We start from the raw sequence: 26,478 nt of genomic DNA on the forward strand, positions 1-26,478 counted from the left end.
GTTATAAGGGCTATCGGACTCTCAGATGTCGGGTGAAAGAGGCATCGGGCATGTTTGATTTCAACATACTTATCCCTTGTTCCCACAGGAGATAACAGAGACTTAGATAGGACACTGCCCTAAACTTTACAGGTACAAATTGAATTAGGTATGTTTATGCACAGTGAGGGGGATGAGAAGAGAAGGTTTGCCTATAAATGTGTCTCCAAAATTTGGCTTTGAGTGGTAGGAAATGGAACATGCTGCAGAAGTTTTTTTTTCCATAATAAGTACCAATTCCCCGAGCTCTAAGATGGAGTTCTACCTCATTTTTTAGGGATTGATATGTACAGTATGACTAGCTAGTTCTATATTTTCCCCTATTGCTTTTAGGTTGTATTAGAAGAGTGTGAGATAACCTTGGGCACTTCAATGTCCGAAAGTATTGGGGAATTCATCTATATATTTATTTAGTGCACATTACACAGCTCCTATGTGGTCACTTAAGTTTTGTGTGTAACCTTAGTATTTCAGTCTTATCCTGTGTGCAGTAATTGTCATAGTGATATGACAAAAAATATCTGCAGCAGAAAACTCGGTTGTATCTGAACAAAAACCTATAACAATCCATATTGTCCTATTCATATACAAGCAACATATTATTCAACGCTCTACATAACATAGTAGTAGAAGTTGCAAGTACAGACTCCTATGCAATTCCTACAGAAAAAAAAAGCAAAGCACACAAACAAGGAAAAGAGACAGGCCTGCCCAAAACAAGCTTACAATTTAAGCAGCTGTGCAGAGGGGTGCAGAGGCCCTTTAAATGGCACATGATAGGTGAGGGGCCCTGTTATAGATCTTGTATAGGGGCTCAGGAGCTTTTGGTTACAGTAGGTGAGGGGGAAAGAACTTGCAAAAGGTGGTAATTGTGAGCTTCGTGTTGAGGGACAATCACGGTGAGGAAGATAGGTGGGCATTAGTGAGTAGGAGAGTTTTGAGGGCCTGTTTAAACTTTTTAAGGTAGGGTCAAGTCTAAAAAGGGAGAAAATTCAAGAGAATGGGGCAGCCCAAGAGAAGTTCTGTGGATGTGAATGGGAAGAGGTGATGAAAGAAGTGGAAAGTAGTAAATGAGCAGAGAAGCGGAGAGGACAGTACGGAAAATATTTGTGTATAAGGGTAGAGATATAAGGTTGTGAAGAGATTTGAAGGTAAATCAAAGTAGTTTAACAATCATGTTTATTACATAACATGTGAAGATTAATAACCTATTTCTTGATATTGCTCGATCTATGAATCTGTCAGCACCAAATTCCAAATGATGACGCATTGTAGTAATGAGAAAAAATGCCCAGGATTGAGAAAACATGTTCTGACAGTTTTGTGAATGTTCCCCACAAGGGAGTGTTAACGTACACTTAGTCCGACTAATAACTAGTGGTTTGTCGCAGTTTTTACTTACTTTTCTGCAAATACTAGACATTGTCCTAGAAAATAATCTCCACTCCATTTATGATGCGCCACCTTTTTAGTAAGTTCAGGAAAGTAAACATATATGTGTTACCCCACATTAAGAATACAAAACTAAAATGAACATCAAATAGAGTGTGAATCAAGCCACACTAGTTACGTAGGTGTAGACACTCCATGTGCCGCCATATGGTGCTTCATATGGCACCGAGTTATGGAGATATTCTCACTTAGAACCGATTCTTCTAGGGGAGAAAAACTTTGTACATATAGCATCAGATGTAGCATGCCGCACCTTTTTTTTTGTATGCCTTTGAGCCTGTATGGGGCAGTAATACGTCTGTTTGCATGAGCCCTAATGTTTCTTTTTACAAACAGGCAGCTGAGCATAATAATAAAATATACAGATTGATTCTAGTATTTACAATCTCCAGTATATCCAGGAGACTGCTGACAGCTCCAGTTTTCCCTAGTTTGTTCTGCTATTAATTAGCAAGGGCTGAAATATTTAACTAATGCCTGACAACACGTGTAACATCAGTAAGGGGAACGTCATTTTATTGGAACATCGCTGCAATACCTTGTACAGCCACTACGAAAGTGACGGTGTGTTAAAGTATGAACAGCAGTGGAACCTATGTAAACAATGAAGAGGCTGCAGTGCACATACAAGCGCCGCGGACCCTTCAAACAGCTGATTGTGGGAGTGCTGAGAGTCGGACTTCCACCGATCTAATATTGATGGCCTATACTAAGGATAGCCTATTTATGTATAATGCCCCCATATTGTCCCTCATAGTATAATGTCTCATAGTGCCCCACACACAGTTTAATTTCCCTATATCCCCCCCCCCACACACAGTATAATGCCCCCATAGTGCCCACTACACAGTATAATGCCCCCATAGTGGCTCCACTCACCGTATCATATTCCCCCTCACACAATATAATGCTCCCCATAGTGCCTCCTACACAGTATCATGCCCCCAATAGTGCCTCCTCACATAGCATAATGCCCCCATAGTGTCTTTGTACACAGTATCATGCCCCAATAGTGCCTCCCCACATAGTATAATGCCCCTTGTGCGTTCTCACACTACATAATGCCCCCATAGTGCCCCCCACATTATAGTGCCCTCATAGTGCCCCATAACAGAGTATCATTCCCCATTGTGCCCCCACACATAGTATCATTCCCCATACTGCTCCTCACACACAGTATTCAGACACAGTATAATGCCCCCATAGTGCCTCCCCACATAGTATAATGCCCCCATAGTGCCTCCCTACACAATATAATGCCCCTGCGGCGCCTCCTATAAAATATTAAAATAAATATTCACTTAGCATGTTCCCATGACAAATGGTGGAGATCCCTCTGCAGGTCTCCTCCGGTTTGTGCTGTGTGTGGCTTGGCACAGGCAGGCGCGATGGCGTCACTGCATCGCGCTTGCCTGCGCCAAGCCACTCATGGCAGGTGTCACTGTGTGAATGGTGGAGCAGGGAGCTCACGGCTTCCTGCTCCATCATTGTATTCAATTGTATCTGCGTCCTGAGGACGCAAAGACATTTGTAACCGGGACAGGCTTCCTGGGACATTGCCTGGAATCTGAGACTGATCCGCTGGATTTGGGAATGGTAGGGAGTCATGCATCTAGACTGGTTGACAGTCTGTAAGTTAACATTTGCAGGAGTTAAATGTGAATGATGTGAATACAATTGCTCTTTACTGGAATGGCTGTGTTTGTACTGTGTATTATTGGATTGTGAACGACTATAAACAGCTCTGACTTTAATGTATCAATCTGCACCACCTGAACCAATGGTGAATCCAGGCCACCTGCCAGGCAACAAATAGTACAATATATGCAGCCACGTACAATGTTGACTTCATGCCAATGCAATCAGCAAACTATGAGATTTTAAAGCATTAACCTTTTATGCACCACTAATAAATCAAGAAACAATATGTGGAGAGCCTAAGAAGTAAAAAGGATGTGAAATGCTCAAACCTACTACAAGATGTCCCTTGTTAATAGGCTATTAAATATAGGTTATTTGACTTCCAATGAAGCTGGAATGATTATAATCTGTGTACAGTGCCATGTAATATGTTGCTGCTATATAAACAATAAGAAATTAAAGGGGACCTGTCAGATCTCCCTTTAGTAAATACTTCCTCATGCAATAACACTTTTAGAGCATCTTTTCTTAAAACTCTGCATTGTGCCGTTCCTACTTTATTCCTCTTGCAAATGTACAAATAAATTGACAATTGGGTGTTACCATTAATCTTGTCAGTGGGGTGTTTTCCTACACACACTGACTATGTCCAAGACTGTGTAGGGACACACCCTTTTGCTAAGGGCAATGGTAACAACTAGTTGTCAATTTATTCATGCATTTCCAGGGGAAATAACAGCGGAACATCGCAATGAATAATTGTGATACAATAGAATTGTTATTCATGGGTAATACAAGTATTAACAAAAGCAGACTGTCAGGAGAGCTGAAAGGTGCTTTTTAATGAATAGCGAACTAACTAACTAACTAGCTAACTAACTAACTAACTAAATAAATACATAAATAAGGATCCACAGAGAAGAAGATAGTGAATATCATAGAAAGAAAGGTAAAAAAAAGACACTTATGTATATATGTTAATCACCTAATGTTATTTTATGTAATGCAACTGTATTTGTATGAGGAGAAAAGGTTCTTTACCATAGAGCACTATATATTTTGTACAGACAGGACTCTGTGAAGGCACATTAGCGTCAGAGGTCAGTTGTGGCGTGTGGCCCCTTTAAAAAAAATGGGAGGAGCCTAGTCTTTAAAAAAAAATAAAAAATAACGGTTTTGATATAGTGACAGTTGGTGAGTGAAGGAGCAGAAAGACATAAAGTGAGTGATGTGTGTGGGATAAGCAGAAGAGGGAGAAAGAAGTCAGTACAAAGTGGGTGGATTTGCCGAGCAGGGCGTGAGCCGCTGTTAGATAGCCGGGAAGGGCGAGAGCTGCCAGATTGTATAGCTGGGCAGGGGGAGAGCTGCCAGACTGGATAGCCGGGCAGGGCGAGAGCTGCCAGTTGAGATTGCCAGGTAGGGCACAAGCTACGAAGTGATTGATACACCAAAAATACTGTGTATTGCTAGGCTGAATGGCGTATCGCTAGCTCAGCACTTCATATGAGAACAATGATCTCTGCACCCCAAGTTTAACTTGAGACTGCACCATAGCCAACACTGTGTCCCGTTCCCACCAGTTATATCAGAAACTGCCAAGTATAGAGACTATTTATTAGTGGAACCGTCAACTTTATGTACCAAATATTGTAACCATGAGGATTTTTGTGCCTCTGTTGGAGTAAAGTTCTGTTCAGCATCTTATACCTGTGTCGTCTGAAGTTCTTGCTGTGCAATTTCCTCTGCGGGGCAGTAACCATCCTAAACCCCCTCCCACCTGTTACAAGATTCCATATGCCAAATAAAAGGAACAAGTTAAAAACAGAGAAATGTGCTGGCAGAATAACATCAATAAAATGTTAAAAGTCACAAAAGAATAAACCACAATACTGATCTTCATGTCAATGTATTATGAAATTCAGTAAATAAATAAATACATACATAAAAAATATAACATGTTTTCAGCATATCTGGGCTGATTTATTGGGCTGTTGTAAAAATAAAGTTTTTCCTACATTAGCTTACTGTACATTGCCTGGTGTAAAGAGGACACTTCACAAAATACAATCACGAAAGCAAGCTGTGCAGATATTGAGCTAGCAAGGAATGCAGGAAGATTTCAGTTCTGAAGCCTGCAAAATATTTAATGCAGTTATCGACTATTATAAGGAGTGTAACTTAAAGGTTATGGAAACATTTGGTGAGATGTATGTATATATTAATTATAAGCACTTTTCTAATATACATTTATCAACATTTTTGCTTCGTTTAAGTGCTGCAGCTTCTATGTATCCACTTACATAGAAGCTGCAGAACACCAATGAATGCTCAATCCATCCGGGAGTTGAACTGATGGCTCGGCTACGAGTGGCCTCTGACACACAATCTAGCCCTAATACTGATCAAATGGAATAGAATATAACAATGAATGTTTCCATCCTCTTGAAAATTAAAAGGTTTATTTACATAAGAACAAAAAGCAGTGCTGAAGTGTAAGGCCCTATTCACATCACATTTTTTTTTGTCTACTTTTAGCATGTGCGTCGGGAAAGCTCCCGAAACGCTAAACATGTCCATAAGGCTTCAGTGTCGGATACAGGCCAAAAGAGTGTCCTTTAGGCCTCCGACCGTAAAATAGTATGGAATGGTGTAATAGACTATGCTATTCCATCCCACAGAGTCCAGAGAGAGAGAAAGTGAGAGTGTTTTTCCCTGCATACTGTTTCAATATACTGTAATATTGGGACAAATTCTGCCGGCAGTATCACAAAGCATGTACAACTTCGACCTTGCACACCCCTGACATTGTCATCCAGGGTCGGACTGGCACAATAATTGGCCCTATGTACAGCTATCCTATTAGATTATATGTCCTGTGTGTGCAATGATAACAACAAAAATTATAATACAATTAAAAGTGGACACGCACATGTTTTGTATAGATGGAGGGTGGGACCGCAGTCATTTGTCCTGATGGGCCCAAGGAATCTCGCTTTTGCCCTGATACCATCATTACATCACTATTCCATATATACTGATATATCAAATACACATATACTCTATGCCAATATACCAGGTCGCACTTTTAATAACCTGGGCTTCATTTCTCTAGCTCTCTTTATTTGAATATATTCAAAAAAGAAACTCAGTACACTTTACCTCCTATTACATGGCACTGTGGCTATGTAATCCTTTAAAATAATAATATTTAGCACCTACTGGACCTTATATTAAAAAATTATACAAAACATAAACTCTGATTGCTTATTATGGCTATGGGCAACAAAATTACTTTTTCTAGAGGCGCCTTTGTGTCACCGCCCTGGGATACAACACTGTTAGGGTGCGTTCACATATCAGTTTCATCAGCATCAGTAATTTTGTCTCTCAAGTGATTACAACTGATGCAATTTTTACTCAAAACCATCAGTTGTCATTGGTTGTCGTTAGTTGTCATCAGTTTTTAACATCAGTTTTTACCACAGTGGTCCACCAAAAAGGTAGTCTAGCGTCTGAATATGTGCCAATTTTATCAGAGTGGTACATATCTTGTGATAGATTGATATATTAGATACTTGTTGTGTACCATGTCAGGGCTCTCCTTCTCTGGCCGGGGATTCCGCTCCAGGAGGAGTCCCTGACGTCAATGTCCATATATGGACAGTAACCTCAGGGGTTTCCTCTAGGTGTGGAATCCCCGGCCAGAACATCGGCAATGGGGATTTCGCTCAATCAGTAGCCACTGACGTTACTGTACATAGGGCTTCCCCGAGCACAGTGCTTAAAGTAGCTCCCTCTGCTCCTCCGCTCTGAACTAAATCTGAAGCAGGGAGCTGATGGTTCCCTGTTTCAGAATTGGGTTCAACTCAGCGGGACATACCCCCGGCCGCCTTCCCGCCATGTGCTGGTGGAAGGTGGATGCGGCGGCAGCACCCAACGTTCATCCGACAACATTTGAATATTTGAATAGATAGGATACGGCGCCGGAACTCCCTGGGAGCCAGACCCAAAAACGCTGCAGGTAAAGTATTTGGATCCGGCTCCTGCACAGGTCCAGCGCCGTATGGAGTCACGACTGAAGACAGTAGAGCAGGAGATAAAGCAGGAAAGAGAGAGAAATCACATTACAAGGGCCTTTGACTACAAAATCTGTAAAGCTGAGTAACCCCAGGAATTGGGAACAGAGCCAGAGAGTCTGACAGAATAAAGAGGTACTGATTTGGGTTAGAGAGACCCTACAGAACATATATTCCTGGGATCAACCACGGGTAGCAGCAGAATAGACTACTACGCCGTGGAAAACGCCATACTTGCACTTCGCTGTATTGTGGATTGACTTTATCAGAGGACCTTGTAGCTCCATTTAGAGACTGACATTCTCATTAACCTGTACAAACCCCTTAATCACTAGCTGTGAGCAAGCCCTGAGAGAGTGGGAAGGCCTTTTAGCCACCGTGAATCCACAGTGAGCTGGCCGCCATTTTGTGGGCCTACGCCTTTCCCATTCCTTCTCGGGTCTCCCGCTTGCACGCTACACATTCACACATAGTGGAAAAAAAATCTTCAGTGATTTCAGAGCATGCTTCGGCTTTGCAGATCCACAGTATGCCCATTATGTTGCGGAACTGACACATATTTTTACTGCGGGTTGCACTTTTTGCAATGAATCTGTAGCACCTACATTTTTCTTATAAGAAATAAACAGAACTTAAGTAAAGGTACATTCACACAGGTAGTAATGAGGCGCAGGGAGACACACCATTACCGCAGCATGCCAAAACAGTTTGTGAATACATGCAAATCTTGTTACAGTCTTACCGCAATCACAGTCAAAACTACAATCACACTGACACTATGGCAGTGGTATTTACATGTGGTTTAGCCACGGTAAGGTAATGGACTGGCTTTCTGCAGCACTATTACTGCTCCGTGTGAATGTACCTTTCCCAAGAGTTAATCAGTAATATGGTTTTGACTTTAGTACCAAGTTCTAATAATGCTATGACCTGGCGCCTCTAGTGCCCAATAGTATCTGCAGTTGCCACCAGCTCAGCGGGCCTGAGAGCCAAATGTGGCTCTAGAGCCAGTGGTTGGGGAACACTGCTATAATGTATTATTAAATGTATGATGATTTCTTCCTTATAGTATGTCTGTATATTTTTCTTCATATTAAAATATGCACAATATCATTGTAACATTTCTCAAATTTTGTCTTACAGTTTCTCTGTCAAAATGAGCACGCAACCGTTTGCCAATATTAGTAGGAAGCCAGGCTTACAAATATGGTCCATCGAGGTAAGAAACTATGTTAGCTGTAATTGTGTGATGAGATACATTTATTTAGAATTTGACATTTCTGCTGAACCAAATGTAACATGCAGCGGCATATTGTAGGCAGTAAGGACAATCAGTGGTGTAACTATAGGTGGTGCAGAGGCAGCAGTCGCACCCGGAATATTTCTGATATCTGTAGATTCTGCTCACTTCTGTACATGTTTTGTGTGCCATGCTTGAAGATAAAATGAGCTAGAAGCGTTAGGCTATGTTCACACGGGGTATTTTGCCGAGTTTTTTGACGCGGAAACCGCGTCGCAAAACTCGGCAAAAACGGCCCGAGAACGCCTCCCATTGATTTCAATGGGAGGCGTCGGCGTCTTTTTCCCGCGAGCAGTAAAACTGCCTCGCGGGAAAAAGAAGCGACATGCCCTATCTTCGGGCGCTTCCGCCTCTGACCTCCCATTGACTTCAATGGGAGGCAGGAGAAAGGGTATTTCTCGCTGTTTTATGCCCGCGGTGCTCAATGGCCGCGGGCGAAAAACGGCGCGATAATCGCCGCGAAAATCGGCGTGCAGGGAGAGGAATATCTGCCTCAAAGTTCCAAACGGAATTTTGAGGCAGATATTCCTCCCCCAAAATACTCCGTGTGAACATAGCCTAATAGTAAAGATTACTTAAAAGTCTATAGACATAAATGCATCTTAATGCTAAATGACTTTGTGTACAACAATATTTCCCTCTAGACAAGAAGATGGATTTTTAATTTTCTTTCATGATTGTCATGGCACACGCACTACCCTAAATATGGCATAAAGCCCATTGTTTTGGGGATTTTAGATGGAAATAATGTCAATCAAATACCTGTATTAAGAGGGCAATGCTGTACTTTTCAGTGGATGTTTACTGGTTAACCTGTCCGGTTCATATATAGAAAATCCAACTAGATGTTAGCACACATTTCTCCTAGTATTGTTAGTGGACATGGAACGAGGACTCCTCCATTATGTAATTCTTGGAATAGGGATGAAAGAGTGTTTTATGATATACACAATGGAAATCTTGAATTTGCATTGATGTGTCAATAACGTGTGTTACAGCCAGCTGAAAAGCTATTATTATGTGTCAGGCAGCACATCTCTGTTTATCTGGCCTTTATGTAGAGGAGGTTGTCACAGTTTCATAATATTCTTTGTACACACCTGGCCTCGATTGAAATAATTGTCTCATGCAGTGTGGGGTTCTGTTAAAATACACTAATCCGGCAATAGTCCTTTCATTGTGGAGATAGATAGATGATAGATGGATAGATATTCCAATGAAAGAGATAGACAGACAGACAGAGACAGACAGAGACAGACAGACAGACAGACAGACAGACAAACAGATAGATAGATAGATAGATAGATAGATAGATAGATAGATAGATAGATAGATAGATAGATAGATAGATAGATAGATAGATAGATAGATAGATAGATAGATAGATAGATAGATAGATAGATGGATATACTTCTTGACAGATTTCACTGAATCATTTGTTCTTGCACATCAGTCCCTTGGGCTGTCCCGGTATTCTAAATTTAGTCATCACAGATTAGTCGCACACAATAGCCATACGTCAGTTAAAGAGCATCTGTCAGTTTTCATGATTTAGGATTAATGTTATCGTACAATACAGGGGTGGCCGGCCAACTGCCTTTTGGGAGCCACAGTAATGATTAGCTGGCCTCAATCAAGGAAGGATAGCAGCACAGGCCATAACAAATTCATTAGCAGGGCAGAAAGGGTCACAGATGTGTTTTGCGGGACGGGCCTAGAACCTAGAACTGTCTAAATGAATCCTTGTTTGGCATGGGGTTAGGAGCCGCATGAGAGGCATTCCCAAGTCACATTGCGGCCACCCTGTTTGCAATACATTCTCTTTCTAGTTTTCAATTAAATATATAAATAACAATTCCTTATTATAATGTTACCATTGGAATTATTCCCTTTTGAAGCAGGAGTGTTCTGATGATACCCAGCAGGGCTTCAGTCTATTAAATTGCCCCCAGTTTCGATGTAGTCCCTTCAGGCAGTTGCATAACAGTGTGACAGATAGCTCAGATTGGATCTCGATGAGGAGCTGCATCCATACAATTTCACACCGGTTGGCATCAGCGCAAACGCTCACATCACTATTAGAACTTTACTATAGAACTTTTATCTATAGCATGTTTTGAAATTATTGTATTATTGTATTATTGGATTATATGTAGTTTATTATTTATCTATTTTCAGAAAATGGAAATGGTCCCGCTTCCTGAAAAAGCCTATGGAAGCTTTTTTGAAGGTGACTGCTACATCATTTTATTTGTAAGTATCAATAATTTAATAGCGGACAATGTTTATGTATAGTGTACATTGTATATATATGTACATCATGTCAGCGTCACAGCTTTATTGAAGTGGAAATATTCATGAATACATACAATGGATCTTCTATTCGACAGACGCCATCAGGCTATCTGTACAGAAGACAGGTGTTTTATCATGCGTGAGTTTTACACATGGAAACTCCTAAATCCACACAGGTACCCTTCTATTCCAACACGAGTGAAACACTACAATATAATATTCAGAACTAAATAAAAATAAAAATTCAGTGTCTCCCCAAGTTTTACTCTAAAGTTATAGACTTAAAAAAGTAATAAAATAAAAACTTTAAAAAAAGTTAACGTTACCTCCTGTCTATATGCTCTATTAGAGCATATGGATATCATAGAGGAGGGAGGTACCCTCTCTAAACCAGTACAGAGAGCCCCTATGTAAGAGCGGCGCCCAATCTGGCAGACCCAGCCTGTCCATGCATTACATAACCAGCTATTCATTTGTAATGCCAGGATGTAATTCTGTATTTCCCTTGTAGTGTCCTCTGAGTGGAAATTCATAGTAAGAAGCCACTAACCTCCAGCAATAACAGTTGATCGCCGGGGATTAAAGAAGCTGCACCCACAGCGATCAGCTGACCTTCAAACCGGCTTCTACATAATACTCTATGTACTAATTGTCTTGGTGGGAGAACCAACACATTATAGGAAATTTCTGTGAAAATGATAGTACTTACTTGAAAATGATAATGAAAAACTATGGCCAAAGAAAAAAAATCTTTATATAATGATAGTTGTTTTACCAGAATATATAAAAAAATCACTGTGGAGAGATGTACAGAGTGGAGGGCCTGCATACAAATGGCCGTCTCCATACAGGTCTATGGAGATACAGAATCATCTAATGTTGTTTGATCGCTGTTTCCATGTTCACCATAGACTACAATGGTGGGTACTGCCCATGTTCTATACATCTCTTCTCTCTGATCCTGGTGAATAATAAAAGAAAAAAACACAGTGCACAAATAACAATGACTATAGTCATGCTTGCCACTTGGCTGTTTCCGTATCGCCTATAGATCTCTCCTGACATGTCTATTTTAGTGATTTCACCTCCAGACACCTCCTCCCAATTCTGGGGCATCTTTTGTTAATACCCTGCGTTGTGCTGTTCCACTGTTATTCCTAATGGAAATGTATGAATACATTGACGACTGAAGGTTAACACGCCTCCAAGCATCTGTCCATAGATTTCAATGGGAAAAACGGCATTCTGTTTCGACGTGACATTTTTTTACGCGACCGTTTTGAAAAATGGCCGCGTAAAAAAAAAACGCTGCAAAAGATAAGTTCATGTCACTTCTTGAGCTGTTTTTGGAGCCGTTTTTCATTGACGCTATAGAAAAACAACTCCAAAAACGGCAAGTTTGCTTGAAAAACGGCTGAAAATCAGGGGCTGTTTTCCCTTGAACACAGCTCCGTATTTTCAGAAGTTTTTTAGTAAGCGTGTGCACACACCTTAACACTGTCCAATCAGTGATGACAATGTTGGACTGTGTAGGGAACTACCCTGTTGACAAGGGAAAAGGTAATGGGCAGTTGTCAATTTACTCATACATTTTAAGGAGCATTATTAGAGTAACGGCACAATTCAGAGTTAGGGTATGTGGACACGATAACTGGCTTTTACGTCTGAAATTACAGACTGTTTTCAGGAGAAAACAGCTCAGTCGTTTCAGACTTAAATGCTCCTCCTCGCATTTTGCGAGGCATCTCTGACAGCCGTAAATTTTGAGCTGCTCTTCATTGAATTCAATGAAGAACAGCTCAAATTACGTCGAAAGAAGTGTCCTGCACTTCTTTGTTGAGGCAGTAATTTTACGCGTCGTCGTTTGACAGCTGTCAAACGACGACGCGTAAATTACAGGTCGTCGGCACAGTACGTCGGCAAACCCATTCAACTGAATGGGCAGATGTTTGCCGACGTATTGTAGCCGTATTTTCAGGCGTAAATCGAGGCATAATACGCCTCGTTTACGCCTGAAAATAGGTCGTGTGAACCCAGCCTTATAAAAAAAGATGCCCCAGAATATTTAATGGAAAATACAAGTATTTACCAAAACATACTTGTCAGGATAGCAGACAGGTCCTCTTTAACCCTTTGGTGCCACAGCCATTTTTTGTTGCTTTTTTTTTCACTCCCCGCTTTCCAAGAGCCATAACTTTTTTTATTTTTTATTAATGGAGTGGTATGAAGGCTAACACAGAGTTTTCTATTGGTACTATTAAAAGTACCATATAATGTACCAGGAAACAAAAAATTATTTATGGGGTGGAATTGGAAAACTGTGATTCCGCCATTTTGTTTGGGGGGGGTTTAATTTTTCCGTCTTTCATCGTGCAGTAAAAATGACGACTTAACTTTATTCTGCTGGTCAATATGATTACGGCAATTAAAAAAAAAATCTATAAGAATTTGTTTCGCCATATTCTGAAAGCCATAACTTTTTTATTTTTTCGTCAGTTGAGCAGTGTGAGTTAAATAATCTTATACTGTAATAATTGAGACTTTTATGGATGCGGCGATACCAATTTTATTTCTTTTTACATTTTTTACATGACTTTAGAGAAAAATTGTGAAAAGTGTTTTTTTTAAACGTTTAATATTTTTCATTTTTTCTACACTACTGAAAACCTTGTTAAACTATTTTTAACGCTTTTTATTAGTCCCCTTAGGGGATCGCTAGTTCAATACATTGCAATACTAATGTATCACAGAGTAATGTAATCTTTACCGACTCCTGCTAAGCAGAAAGAAGACAGACCTGGGGGCCATGTTGTCAGTGAATGGAAATATTCTTGATTACATCCAGATGCTGAAACTCCTGCAGATCTGAAAGATGCCATATTCACCCGAACGTATGTCTCGTCAGTGTGCTGTCCGTTTTAAAAACGGACAGCACACTGACCTATGAAATTCAATAGGGCTATTGCCATCCGTTTTTTTTTCCACATAGCATGTGTCCATTGTGTGAAACTCACAGAATGCCCTATTCTAGTCTGTTTTTGCAGACCAGACTCGCCCATTAACATCTATGGGAGGGCAAAATAAATTAACAGCACACGGATGACATCCGTGTGCTGTCCGTTTTTCACGGACCAGTTGATAAAGAAATGCAGAAAAAAAGAAAAGTGAAACCAGGAGGTACTTGCAGAGGAGAAAAAGGGCCCAAAAAAAACGGATGACACACGGAAACCACACGGACGCAACGTGGACATTTATAAAGCAAATCAGACATGCTCGTGCGCATAAGGTCTTAAAACCCCTTTCCATATACAATATTATTCCATCTTTAGTGTGATATACTGTTGTAGCAAACCCTCAGCTGAGAACAGGCCTGGTTCAAAATAGTTTTTCAGCCTCTCATCTAAACAGACCATCTAATAGGCTGGGACAATTCATTATGTCACCTACTAAGAAAGGTTTAATTTCTAGGTGCTATGACGCCATACAATGGGTATCAACTAGTGGGGCAAACCCACGACTGAGGGACCTGTGGATCCAGGACATAAATAAATTAACATAAGTAATGTGGGCTAAAATTCTTTTTAATATTTTTAATTATTTGACTAGCGAACCTAACAGGCTCATTCAGTACAAAGTAATATATAGAAAATATTTCTCCACCGCACTTTTACATTTTATTAAAAGATGAGATACTAATAGCAGTCCAAAAGGTCTGTGGCGTGAAGCGGACTGGATCCATATGTTCTGGCGTTGCCCCAAATTGTATAAGTATTGGGAAGAAATTGTTATAGTCATTTCAGTCTTACTTGGTACTACAATCCATATGAGTATAGCAATATGTTTGTTGGGAGAATTAACAGAGATATCAGATAAACCACTAGTTTATAGATTACTATTTGCGGCACGGAAGCTTATTGCTAGACTAGGGATCTCGGCAGAAACTCCAACAGTTTGTTTATGGAAGATGAAAGTAGATGAATTAAGGAATAAGGAGTGAATAGATATACCCAGTGGCAGAATATCTGGAAACGGGATCTTTCCAAGTGATGGGGTGTTTTTTTGTTTGTTTTTGTTTGTTGTTTCTTTGCTTCTCTTCGAATTGGGGGTTGAGTAGTATTAACTGTATTTGATTGTATTAGATCAATTATAATTAAAGAATATAATATTATTTTTCTTATAAAAAAAGAAAAAGAGAAAAAAAGAATACCTGTTCTGATAGGGCACATTAACTAAGGAAGGGAGATACGATTAAAGCTAAAATTGTTATACATATTTTGCATAGTTATTTATGGGAGAACTTAAGGATTGAACTTTGGTATCATGAATACCAACAATATTACACAATAAGGCTGGGTTCACACGTGGCGGAATTTCACTTAAATTCCGCTGCGGACACTCCGCAGCGTTAATCCGCAGCGGAGCCGTTTGTCCATTGACTTTCACTTTAATTTAGCAGTGTTCGTTTAGACGATGCATAAAATTCCGCTGCGGAGCATAGGCTGCGGAGCGGAATTTGGTGTCCGCAGCATGCTCTGTCTGTTGTGGAGCAGTGGCGGACTCATGGCGGAATTTCTCCATTGACTTCAATGGAGATTCTAATTTCCGCAATGAAGTCCGCAGCTGTCATGCACATGTTATGTGTGCTGCGGATGCGTCTTGCTTTTTTGCCATGACATTTCTTCATTCTGGCTGGACCTATGTATTTCTAGGTCTACAGCCAGACTGAGGAAGTCAATGGGGCTCCCGTAATGACGGGAGCGTTGCTAGGAGACGTCTGTAAATAGTCACTGTCCAGGGTGCTGAAAGAGTTAAGCGATCGGCAGTAACTGTTTCTGCATCCGGGACAGTGACTACCGATCACAATATAGAGCAACCTGTCAAAAAAATAGAAGTTCATACTTACCGAGAACTCCCTGCTTCTGTCTCCAGTCCGGCCTCCCAGGATGACGTTTCAGTCTAAGTGACGGCTGCAGCCAATCACAGGCCAAGCACAGGCTGCAGCGGTCACATGGACTGGTGCGTCATCCAGGGAGGTCGGGCTGGATGCCGAAAGAGGGACGCGTCACCAAGACAACGGCCGGTAAGTAGGAAATTCTTTTACTTTCACTAGGGAAAGTGCTGTCCCTTCTCTCTATCCTGCACTGATAGGGAGAAGGGAAGCACTTTTCCCGCAGTCCGCAGCAGCTAGTCCGCATCAATTTTCTGCACATTTTGTGCAGATCCGCAGCAGAATCTGCAACGCAGATTCTGTGCAGCATTGATGCGGACAGTTGCGGAGGAAATCCGCCACGTGTGGTCATGCCCTAAAGGGAAAAAGCAATGGCGCACATGTATCGATATAGAAATTGTCTTGTTTATTTGTGTTGTCTTAGTTTTGTTGTATGTTTTGTAACAAATGTATTTAATGTCGCATGTGTTACATTTTTGCATTTTCTAATTGGAAAAAAACCCACAAAAAATGATGAGGGATTTAAACAAGTTGTAGCACTTTTCCCTATACGATTGAGCTTTGAGCGTAAAAAAATCCTTTTAACAAAAGCAAGTTCCTCAATGTCGTACATCGGTCTTGGATGAGAGGTCTCTCACTAATGAGGAAATCGTAAGGGTGAAGTAAAGGACAGAATGTGCATGTTTGCTTATGGTGACAAGGGATACTCACAGAATTAAATCCTGCCATGCCTTAAACAAATTCTGCACAGAGCAAAATGCACAGAATCAGCAAACATTGTGAATATGCATGCTGCTTTGTTATATCCTTGCACCATGAAAAACACCTGTCACTGAAATAACATAAAAAGTAAAAAATTTGCCTTATCGAATGTCAAATATATAGGGTTTCTCTGTATATCGCTTATTACTGGATATGTAAACCCTGCAGAGTGAACTCCCTTTAAATCTTACAGCTGACCAAAAGGGAGACAGGAATATTAAATTACTTTATCTTTTTCCTGTCATGGAGCTGACACACCATACGTGCAGTCCGCTCAGCTGTCATCATCGAAAAAAAAGTATTAATTCATCTTACTGCCTAGTAATTTGCATGTAAGGGACTGTTTTATTTATTCCATTAGCTCAGAAATACTGGTGGAGAAATTGGCACATTGTTGCCAAGTTTCCTAAGAGAGTCATAGAGGGAAGCTCTCAGATGATCACCTCACTATTGACAAATTCACTGCAGGACAGCAAGGGGGCCAATATACTGTTCTTACACAGGGGCCCCTCTGCTGTCTTTGTCCAGCCAGGGCTTCTTGATGGTGCATATTTGACATAGGGTTTTCCCATCTTGGACATTTATGGCATATCCACAGGATATGCAATTAAATTTAGATTGATGCGGGTCCCAGCTCTGGGACCCGCACATATCTCTACAACAAGGGGCCCCCTAAACCCCATTCTAGCTTACTCGGCTCCGCTGCCTCCTGGACACTTCCTGGTTAGGTGGTAGGGAGTTATGGAAACAGCCGAGTGCTCGCTAATATATGCTGTTTCTGCAACTCCCATAGAAGTGAATGGGAGTTACTGAAACAGCATAGCACGCCGGAAATCGCCAGCTACGAAAACAGCGTAGATCGCCGTGCTACGCTGTTTCCGTAAATCCCATTCACTTCTATAGGAGTTACGGAAACAGAGTAGCTCAGTGAGCACTTGGCTGTTTCCGTAACAACCGACCACCTAACCAGGATGTGGCCGGGAGGCAGCGAGTGCCGAGTAAGCTAGAACGGGGTTTAGGGGGCCCCGTTCTAGAGATAGGTGCGGGTCCCAGAGGTGGGACCCGCATCTATCGGACATGTATGGCATATCCTGTGGATATGCCATAATTGTTCAAGATGGGAAAACCCCTTTAGAGGGCTTGTCCAGTCCTAAAAAATGTACGGCCTATCTTCAGGATAGGCCATCAATATCTGATCGGTCGAAGTCCGACTCCCGGCACCCCCCGATCAGCTATGTTGAACGGGCCATGGCACTCATATGAGCACTGATTCTCCTTCATTACTGTTACTGCTCGTACTGTGCATCGCTTTCACACTTGTAGCAGCAGTTCATATTATTACAGACTTCTTCTATTCACTTGAAAGATAGAAGGCTGTAAGGCTGGGTTCACACAAGCATGTTACGTCCGTAATGGACGGAATGTATTTCGGCCGCAAGTCCCGGACCGAACACACTGCAGAGAGCCGGGCTCCTAGCATCATAGTTATGTACGACGCTAGGAGTCCCTGCCTCGCTGCGGGACAACTGTCCCGTACTGTAATCATGTTTTCAGTACGGGACAGTAGTTCCACGGAGAGGCAGGGACTCCTAGCGTCGTACATAACTATGATGCTAGGAGCCCGGCTCCCTGTAGTGTGTTCGGTCCGGGACTTGCGGCCGAAATACATTCCGTCCATTATGGACGTAATATGCTCGTGTGAACCCAGCCTTATACTGTGAAGCTCCGCTACAAGTGTGTCAGCGATTCACAGTACAAGCAGATAAGGAATGAAGGAGAAGCAGCGCTCGTAGGAGTGCCGCAGCCCCTTCAAAACAGCTGATCAGCGTGGGTGCCGGGAGTCGGACCCCTTTAAACCTAATAGTAATCCTCTTGCACTAGAAAAATGGCAGCTATAATCTAATTGGTCAGTAGCTGCACTTTTTATTTGCACTTGTTTTCATAAATAATCTTACATTTATTTGAATAAAGGTTAGTATTGTCTGGGCCCTGTTCACATCTGCTTCCTGGTGTCCTTTTATAACGGAAACCAGGACGCAGTGCTGGATCCGTTATACCACCGGCGCCCGGCGGACCCCATTGACTTATAATGGGTGCCATTAGGTTCCGTCCTAATATTCATCACTTTGACAGAACAAATAGTTATGTTTGCAGCTTTATTTTTTTCGTCAAATATGACAGAACCTGCGGCGGAGGTTTCAAACTGAGTTTCCAAAGCAGCTGTTCACAAAATAATGATAAAAATATTCAGAATCCACAATTTTCTCCTCTTCCACAGATCAAAAAATCAGCCAGTGGCATGTCCAGTGACCTCCATTACTGGATAGGGAAGGACTCCACTCAGGATGAACAAGGAGCTGCTGCACTTTACACAACCCAGCTGGATGAGGCTTTAGGAGGGAGCCCAATACAACACAGAGAGGTGCAGGGGTATGAATCAGCCACCTTCAAAAGCTACTTCAAGCAAGGTGTTATGTGAGTGTACTTTATTTTTCTTATACCTGCTGATGTGGACACAATCAATAGGTCAGAATATTTCCATTTGATAATTATAATGTAGAAAGTAAATGTGTAGCAGAGGCAACTAGTATAAAGTGCATGGGAGTCAATATCAGACGTATGCAGCTGTATATAGGTATACAGTTGCGTAACTCTGGGGCACACCTTCAATGGCACATTTCAAACACTCCCCACAAACTTAATGACTGAATGCAATGGGAATCTCGCCTCAGCTGGTTCCTTATATCTGTCTAACGGTATAAAAAGCACAAAAAACATGTGATCAACAAGAACAAGGAGCTTTAACCCCATAATGCCCAGTGTAAATGCGAGAAAAAATAGTAGAGATACATAAATAGATACATATGAGATACATTAGATAGATTAGATAGATAGATAGATGGATGGATGGATAGATAGATAGATAGATAGATAGATAGATAGATAGATAGATAGATAGATAGATAGATAGATAGATAGATAGATAGATAGATAGATAGATAGATAGGAGATATATACCAATTTCCTTTCCTTTTAGTCCTTAGGCTGCGCTACGGAATATGTTGGTGCTGTACAAATAGAAGTGTTTCCTTTTATTAATGTTTATCTAGGAGGAAAAATATATAGATAGATATGTGAAGTATATACTGGTATATTAAATCATGAACTAAAAACATGTCTGATTTGTAGAGATCTTGGTTTCCTAATTCTTTAACATTTTCTTTTAAATGTATCTATTTTGGTCTATTTTCAATAACCTAAAAGTTCTGAACGATTTTCCTTTTACTCTGAGGTTTCTGTTTTAATTTCACACACCAGATACAAGAAAGGAGGAGTTGCCTCAGGATTTAAACATGTGGAGACAAATATGTACAACATACGTCGCTTGCTTCATGTAAAGGGGAGAAAACATGTCTCAGCCACCGAGGTATGTGCAGCATGGCCTGAAGTGTCATTCTTAAATATTGTCATTGCCTTATTCTTCAGTGAAAAGGGTAAACATAGCAAACTCACATTACATACTAAAAAAGTCTAGTGGCCTTCCTTTCTAGACTCAAAATCTCACGTGAGCATTAAATCAATAAATTACAAGTAATACGAAATATTTTACCATAAATTGATATATATATAAATGTGCTGAGCTCCTCCTGCTCTATAACATATTGGCTGCAGATAGAACAGCATGATCAACATGAAGGATCTGCTGGAAGGTCTTTGGGGATAACTTATTAATAATGCCTTTGACTACGCTATTGCTTCCGGGAAAACGACGGGTCCGGTGCACAACAGAGACAAACGGAAACTATGGGCACCGGATCAGTCACCATTGAAATCAATGGTGATGGAAACGGAAACCTCTGGTTTCCATTTGTGTCAGTATGTGTTTGTCCAGGGTCCCGTTCTGACGGGACCCCAACGCAGATGTGAACGAAGCCTTAGATGACACTTTGAACAAAGTGTAGCTATATACAACAATTCAGAGTGTTCTAAAGTGCTCAGAAGGGTATTCCCAATTTAGTCATTTGTGGCATATTTAGTTGGTGTTTCCGTAACGCCCTTAGACGCCTACGTACTCATTTATCCACCTCCTCCTAGATGTAGCTGTCGGCCGCCTTTGCTTGCCAAATGGGTCAGGGCACTCCAGGTTTCCAAATAGGTGTAGGCCCCATGGGTGAGACCCCCACCTATCAGAAACATATAACATATTCTGTGGATAAGCCCTAAATGTCTGCTGGGAATATCTATTTAATGTACCACTGTAAGCAAGTATTTCTATTAATAAGGAGATAAACTGGTTCCAATGGGGGTTCTGAAAAAGTGGTAAAAATCTGTGCTAAAGATCTAGTAAAGATGTATTCTTGGTTCTTAGAAAGAAAGAGCCCACTCCCACCAGATCTATGTACAGGAGTGTGAATAGGTGAACTACGGGCATTAAATAATTTCTATATCCTACTCAAATGTAGCCAATGTGATATTTCAGTTTATACAGGCAGCTTATATCACCACTGTATTAATTGTATATTTACAATATCCTACAGATGTATACATTATTAAAAGTGTTTTCTGGGATTATAAAGACATTTTTTTTTTCAGAAATAGCGCCACTTGTGTCTATTGGCTGTCCATGGTATTGCAACTGATCTACACTCATGTGATTGTGTCTGAACTGAACTGCAATACCAGACAGATAATAGACAAGTGTGGACTGTTTATAGAAATAAAAGCAGAACCTTTTTTCTACTCCCAGACAACCGAGTTATCCAACCAAAAGTATTCACAATTCTAAGTAATACTTTAACCTATGGTAGTGATAAACATATCGAATACCACATTTACATTACTGGTGGATTCTAACCACACACTTTGGCATTATTACAAGTATTGTTCCATTCTCTTCAAAATACTGAACTAAAATCCTTTGTAGTAATAACCTTTTGAATATGTTTTTCTACTCAGTGGGAGAGAGACTACAGTATCTTGTTTGTTTTGCTAAGGGCACAATTCTAGATCTGTTTCAATTCATCCTGTGTAGAACTAGCCATACTTACAGACGTGTCCAAGTATTTCAGTAAAGAGGGACACTTTTCTGCCCTATATATAAGACTATTGGGTCAGAAGTAAACTTTTCTGGAGTTCCTGTTCAGGTTCGGAATACTTCTTAGGGTATGTTCACACGGCCTATTTACGGACGTAATTCGGGCGTTTTTGCCCCGAATTACGTCTGAAAATAGCGCCTCAATAGCGCTGACAAACATCTGCCCATTGAAAGCAATGGGCAGACGTTTGTCTGTTCACACGAGGCGTATATTTACGCGCCGCTGTCAAATGACGGCGCGTAAATAGACGCCCGCGTAGAAGAAGTGACCTGTCACTTCTTTGGCCGTAATTGGAGCCGCTATTCATTGACTCCAATGAATAGCAGCGCTAATTACGGCCGTAATTGACGCGGCGTTCAAGCGCCTGCACATGCCGGTACGGCTGAAATTACGGGGATGTTTTCAGGCTGAAACATCCCCGTAATTTCAGCCGTTACGGTCCCCCGCCGTGTGAACATACCCTTAGGGTATGTGCACACGGAGTATTTTCAGGCATATTTTGGGGCGTTTATGCCTCAAAAAACGCCTGTAAAAACTGAAGCAGAACGCCTACAAACATCTGCCCATTGATTTCAATGGGAAATATGGCGCTCTGTTCTGATGTTGCGTTATTTTATGCCTCATTTTCGAAAAACGGCGCGTTAAAAAAACACCCGCGAAAAAGAAGCGCATGTCACTTCTTGAGCTGTTTTTCATTGACTCTATAGATAAACAGCTCCGAAAACAGCCATAAAAAACGCAGTGAAAAACGCGAGTGGCTTAAAAACGTCTAAAAATCAGGAGTTATTTTCCCTAGAAAACAGCTCCGTATTTTCAGACGTTTTTGAGTTTGCGTGTGCACATACCCTTAGGCTGGGTTCACACTGAGTTTTTTGCAGGAGGAAAATTCTGCCTCAAAATTCAGTTTGGGATTTTGACACAGATTTTGTCCTTCCTGCACGGCGTTTGCCGCGATTTTCACCGCGTTTTTCGAGGCGTTTTTTGCCCGCGGCCATTGAGTGCTACAGGCAAAGAACTCTGCCAAATACGCTCTCTCTGCCTCCCATTGATGTCAATGGGAGGTCAGAGGCGTAAACGCGCGAAGATAGGGTATGTCCCTGTTTTCTCCCGCGAGCCAGTTTTACCGCTCGCGGGAGAAAACCGCCCCCGCCTCCCATTGAAATCAATGGGAGGCATTTTCGGCCGGTTTTTGACGAGTTTTGTGGAGCGGTTTCCACTCCAAAAAGCTTGCCAAAATACTCCGTGTGAAATGGGCCTTAGGGTATATTCACACGCATACAAAAAAACCTCTGAAAATACAGAGATATTAAAGGGAAAACAGCTCCTTATTTTCAGCCATTTTTTAGCAACTCACGTTTTTCGCTGCATTTTTTACAGACGTTTTTGGAGCTGTTTATCTATAGAGTCAATGAAAAACGGCTCCAAAAACGGCTCAAGAAGTGACATGCACTTCTTTTTCGCCAGCGTTTTTTTATGCGTCCGTTTTTAAAAACGGCCACGTAAAAAAATGGCCCATCGGAACAGAACACCGTTTTTCCCATTCAAATTAATAGGCAAATCTTTGGTGGCGTTCTGCTTCCGATTTTTCGGATGTTTTTCGGCCGTTTACGGCCTGAAAAACGGCTGAAAATAAGCCGTGTGAACATACCCTCAAAGAAAAGTTTGTAGGGTCTTCAGACACAGAACATCCATACAATAGTGATATGTATGATATTTGCACGTTAGATGCATTGATGTGTTGGTAAAATACTAGTTAAACCGGAAACATAATTTCCATATTAAACTATATCAAACAAGACATATGTCAATGAGCACTGGATTACTACTGTAAAGTGTTGGTTTTATTTGATAGTATGTGGATGCTTTGCAAATTCTGTGTGTCCTACTGCAAGAGCAGGGCTTTGTTCTTTTGCCCGGAGATACGACACAAGTTCCTCTCCGAATACAATTCGTAACAGAAAAAAGTGCTCTCGGAAAGATCTAAGGGCAATGGGGATAAGAAACTTTGTCTGCTAAATATAATCCACCACTTTAAAGCTACTTATAATCCCGCCATATCCTTAGCCGCTTTTTCTAAAGGGTTGCAAGTTCTCTAACAATGACATAGCTGTTTCACTTCAGTGAAAAATATTGTTTTTGACCCTTACAGGTGGAGCTGTCCTGGAGCAGTTTTAACAAAGGGGATGTTTTCCTTCTTGACCTTGGCAAAGTGATCATCCAGTGGAACGGGCCAGAAAGCAACAAAACTGAGAGGATACGGGTAAGGGAATGAGGAGGACAGAGTATTGCATTCATGGAAGGAACATTGATTTTTTAGACCAAACAATCCATGATTAGAACAACAACTCTAATTCTGTCTTATACATTAATATATAAGGATAATTCATTGCTAATAGGAACGTAAATGCTTATGTACTTCCATATAATCTCCATAGACAAACATAGACGTATTAAAGTTCTCAGTAACTTTCATACTGTAGAACCTTCCAAGATCTCCGGCAGTTTTCAGGGTCAACCGTTCATGAGAAGACTTCATGAATTTGGTTTGCCAGACTGAGGACGAGATCACAATGTGTGGCTGGAGAAACATAAAGCACACTTTCATTGCATTCTGGGACAGAGACAACTGAAATGTTGAATCACACGGCGCCATCTGGGAGTTTGACTGAAGGATCTAACTAGCGGATGCAAGGAGAATGCTTCCTGTCTGAATGAGTGATGCCAACTGTAAAGTTTGGTGAAGGAGCAACAATGTTCTAGGACTGTTTTGCATAGTTTGTGTTGGGTTTGCCTGAATTGCAGTGAAGGGAAATGTTACAGCATAGAATGACTTTCTATAAAATACTGTACTTCAAATTTTGTGGCAAAATTCACCATGACAATACCAACATGCACAACGCAATGGCCATAAAAAATTGTCACGTTTGGCGTGGAAGAAATTGATTGGTCTGACCTCAAACCCACCAATCACCCTTGGGATGAATTGGACCCATGTTGACCCCTGTTTACTGTCGAATGTGCCTACAATGGGCACTTGAGCATCAGAAATGGACCATGGAGCAATGGAAGAAGGTGGCCTGGTCAGACTAATCATGTTTTCTTTTACATCATTTCGACGGTTGGGTGCATATGCATCACTTACCTGGGGAAGAGATGGCACATGCAGGTATGTTCTTGAGGTCAAATGGCTGCATTCAGCCACCAACATATTTCAAATTCTGAGGAAGTTTCTTCCAGGAGGCTTGTATATCTGCAAACGGGGAATGAGCCCATATGAATATGATCATTTGTCCACATACTTTTCTCCATGTAGTGGTTGGTTGAATAAAATTTAGGTAGATTATTATACTGTACTCTATTATGCTCTTTTTTCGTTACTTTTATTTTCTACATTACAGTTGCTTTATTCCTGTACACCGCTTTTATAAACATTCTGGGACACACTTATTAAAAGAAATGTGCCAGAATATTGTAGGAATTTGCACTGAATGTGGACTTGTTTACACAGCACATCCCACAGATGCTCGATCGAATTGAGATCTGGGGAATTTCAAGGCCAAGTCGACACCTTGAACTCTTGGTCAAATTATTTCTGAACAATTTCTGCTGTTGTGTTGCGCATTTTTCTGCTGAAAGAGGTCACTGCCATAAGGGAATACTATTGTTATGAAGAGATGTACTTTGCCTTTACCAATGTTTAGGTACGTGGTACATGTCAAAGTACCACATGAATGCCAGGACCCAAGGTCTACCAGCAGAACATTGCCCAGAGCATCACACTACCACCGCTGGCTTGACTTCTTCCCATAGTGCCTCCTGGTGCCTTCTCTTCAAAATTAGAAGTACACTATTCTTTAGAAAGTCATTGTATGATGTAACATTTCCCTTCACTGGGGTTTAGACAAACCCAACACAAACTATGCAAAACAGTCCTAGAACATTGTTCCTCCTTCACTAAACTTTACATTTGGGCACTCAGACCGTTCTGCGGAGTTGAAGCCCCAAACACAACAAACTGCAATGAACTGTGTGTCCTGACAATTTTCTATCGTAGCCAGAATTAACTTTTTTAGTAATTTGTGCTACAGTAGCTCGTCTGTGGGATTAAACTAGACAGGCTAGCCTTCGCTCCCCATCAATGAGCCTTGGGCACCCCTGACCCTGTCACTGGTTCACTGGTTGTCCTTCCATGGAACACTTTTGGTAGGTACTCACCACTGCATACCAGGCACACCTAACAAGACCTGCCGTTTTGGAGATGTTCTGACTCGGTCGTCTAGTTATCACAATTTGGCTCTTGTCAAAGCTGCTCAGAATATTACACTTGCCCATTTTTCTGCTTCAAGAGCTGTCTGTTCACTTTCTGCCTTATATATCCTACCCTTCCACAGTAGAAAAGTCACAAATGCATCAAAAGTTGCAATTTGAGACTTTCGATGCATTTTCATGGCACTTTTCTGAAAAATGAGCACAGTCATTTGCGGCCCAACAACTTGACACAAGGCGAACAGACAGCCAAAGATGCGATTAGTTTAAAAAGAGCCGTGTGCCTGTTAATCAACATCTTACTTCAGAGATCTTTATATTAAGACCGGTGTAATAAATCTCCGTCAATGCCATAACTAAAATGTGAATTTAATAGTTTATTGCATACATTTCATTTGCAAACATAAGAATGAAAACTGGAATTTCATTAAATTCAATAAAGTGTTTTTAAAGATCACTCCACATGTGCAGCTCATTTATTCACTGATAGAATACACCGGGGCATACTATTCAAACTTATACCATTCAGAGGGGCTCTTATTACATTTTATAATAATCGTAGTATTAGCAAGCCCCCCTTAACAGGTAACTTATAAGGTTTCC

The 26,478-nt window shown here is 41.1% G+C and overlaps 1 protein-coding gene across 2 annotated transcripts in view; it reads left to right on the plus strand.

The window, feature by feature from the left end:
- The first annotated feature begins 4,317 nt into the window (after positions 1-4,317).
- Positions 4,318-26,478, plus strand: part of VILL (villin like) — a 55,439-nt gene continuing 33,278 nt past the window's right edge. Inside the window, exons 1-6 of one of the 2 annotated variants that reach the window (XM_075827327.1) lie at positions 4,318-4,353; positions 8,352-8,427; positions 10,687-10,761; positions 18,792-18,988; positions 19,832-19,940; positions 23,759-23,869. In XM_075827327.1, coding sequence (XP_075683442.1) covers positions 8,365-8,427; positions 10,687-10,761; positions 18,792-18,988; positions 19,832-19,940; positions 23,759-23,869 — 555 coding nt within the window. In that variant the 5' untranslated portion in view covers positions 4,318-4,353; positions 8,352-8,364. Of the gene's footprint in view, positions 4,354-8,351; positions 8,428-10,686; positions 10,762-18,791; positions 18,989-19,831; positions 19,941-23,758; positions 23,870-26,478 lie in introns of those variants that run through there. The other variant, XM_075827326.1, reaches the window with a different exon arrangement.

The sequence above is a fragment of the Rhinoderma darwinii genome, chromosome 5 (genome assembly GCF_050947455.1).
Source record: "Rhinoderma darwinii isolate aRhiDar2 chromosome 5, aRhiDar2.hap1, whole genome shotgun sequence".
NCBI lineage: Eukaryota > Metazoa > Chordata > Amphibia > Anura > Rhinodermatidae > Rhinoderma > Rhinoderma darwinii.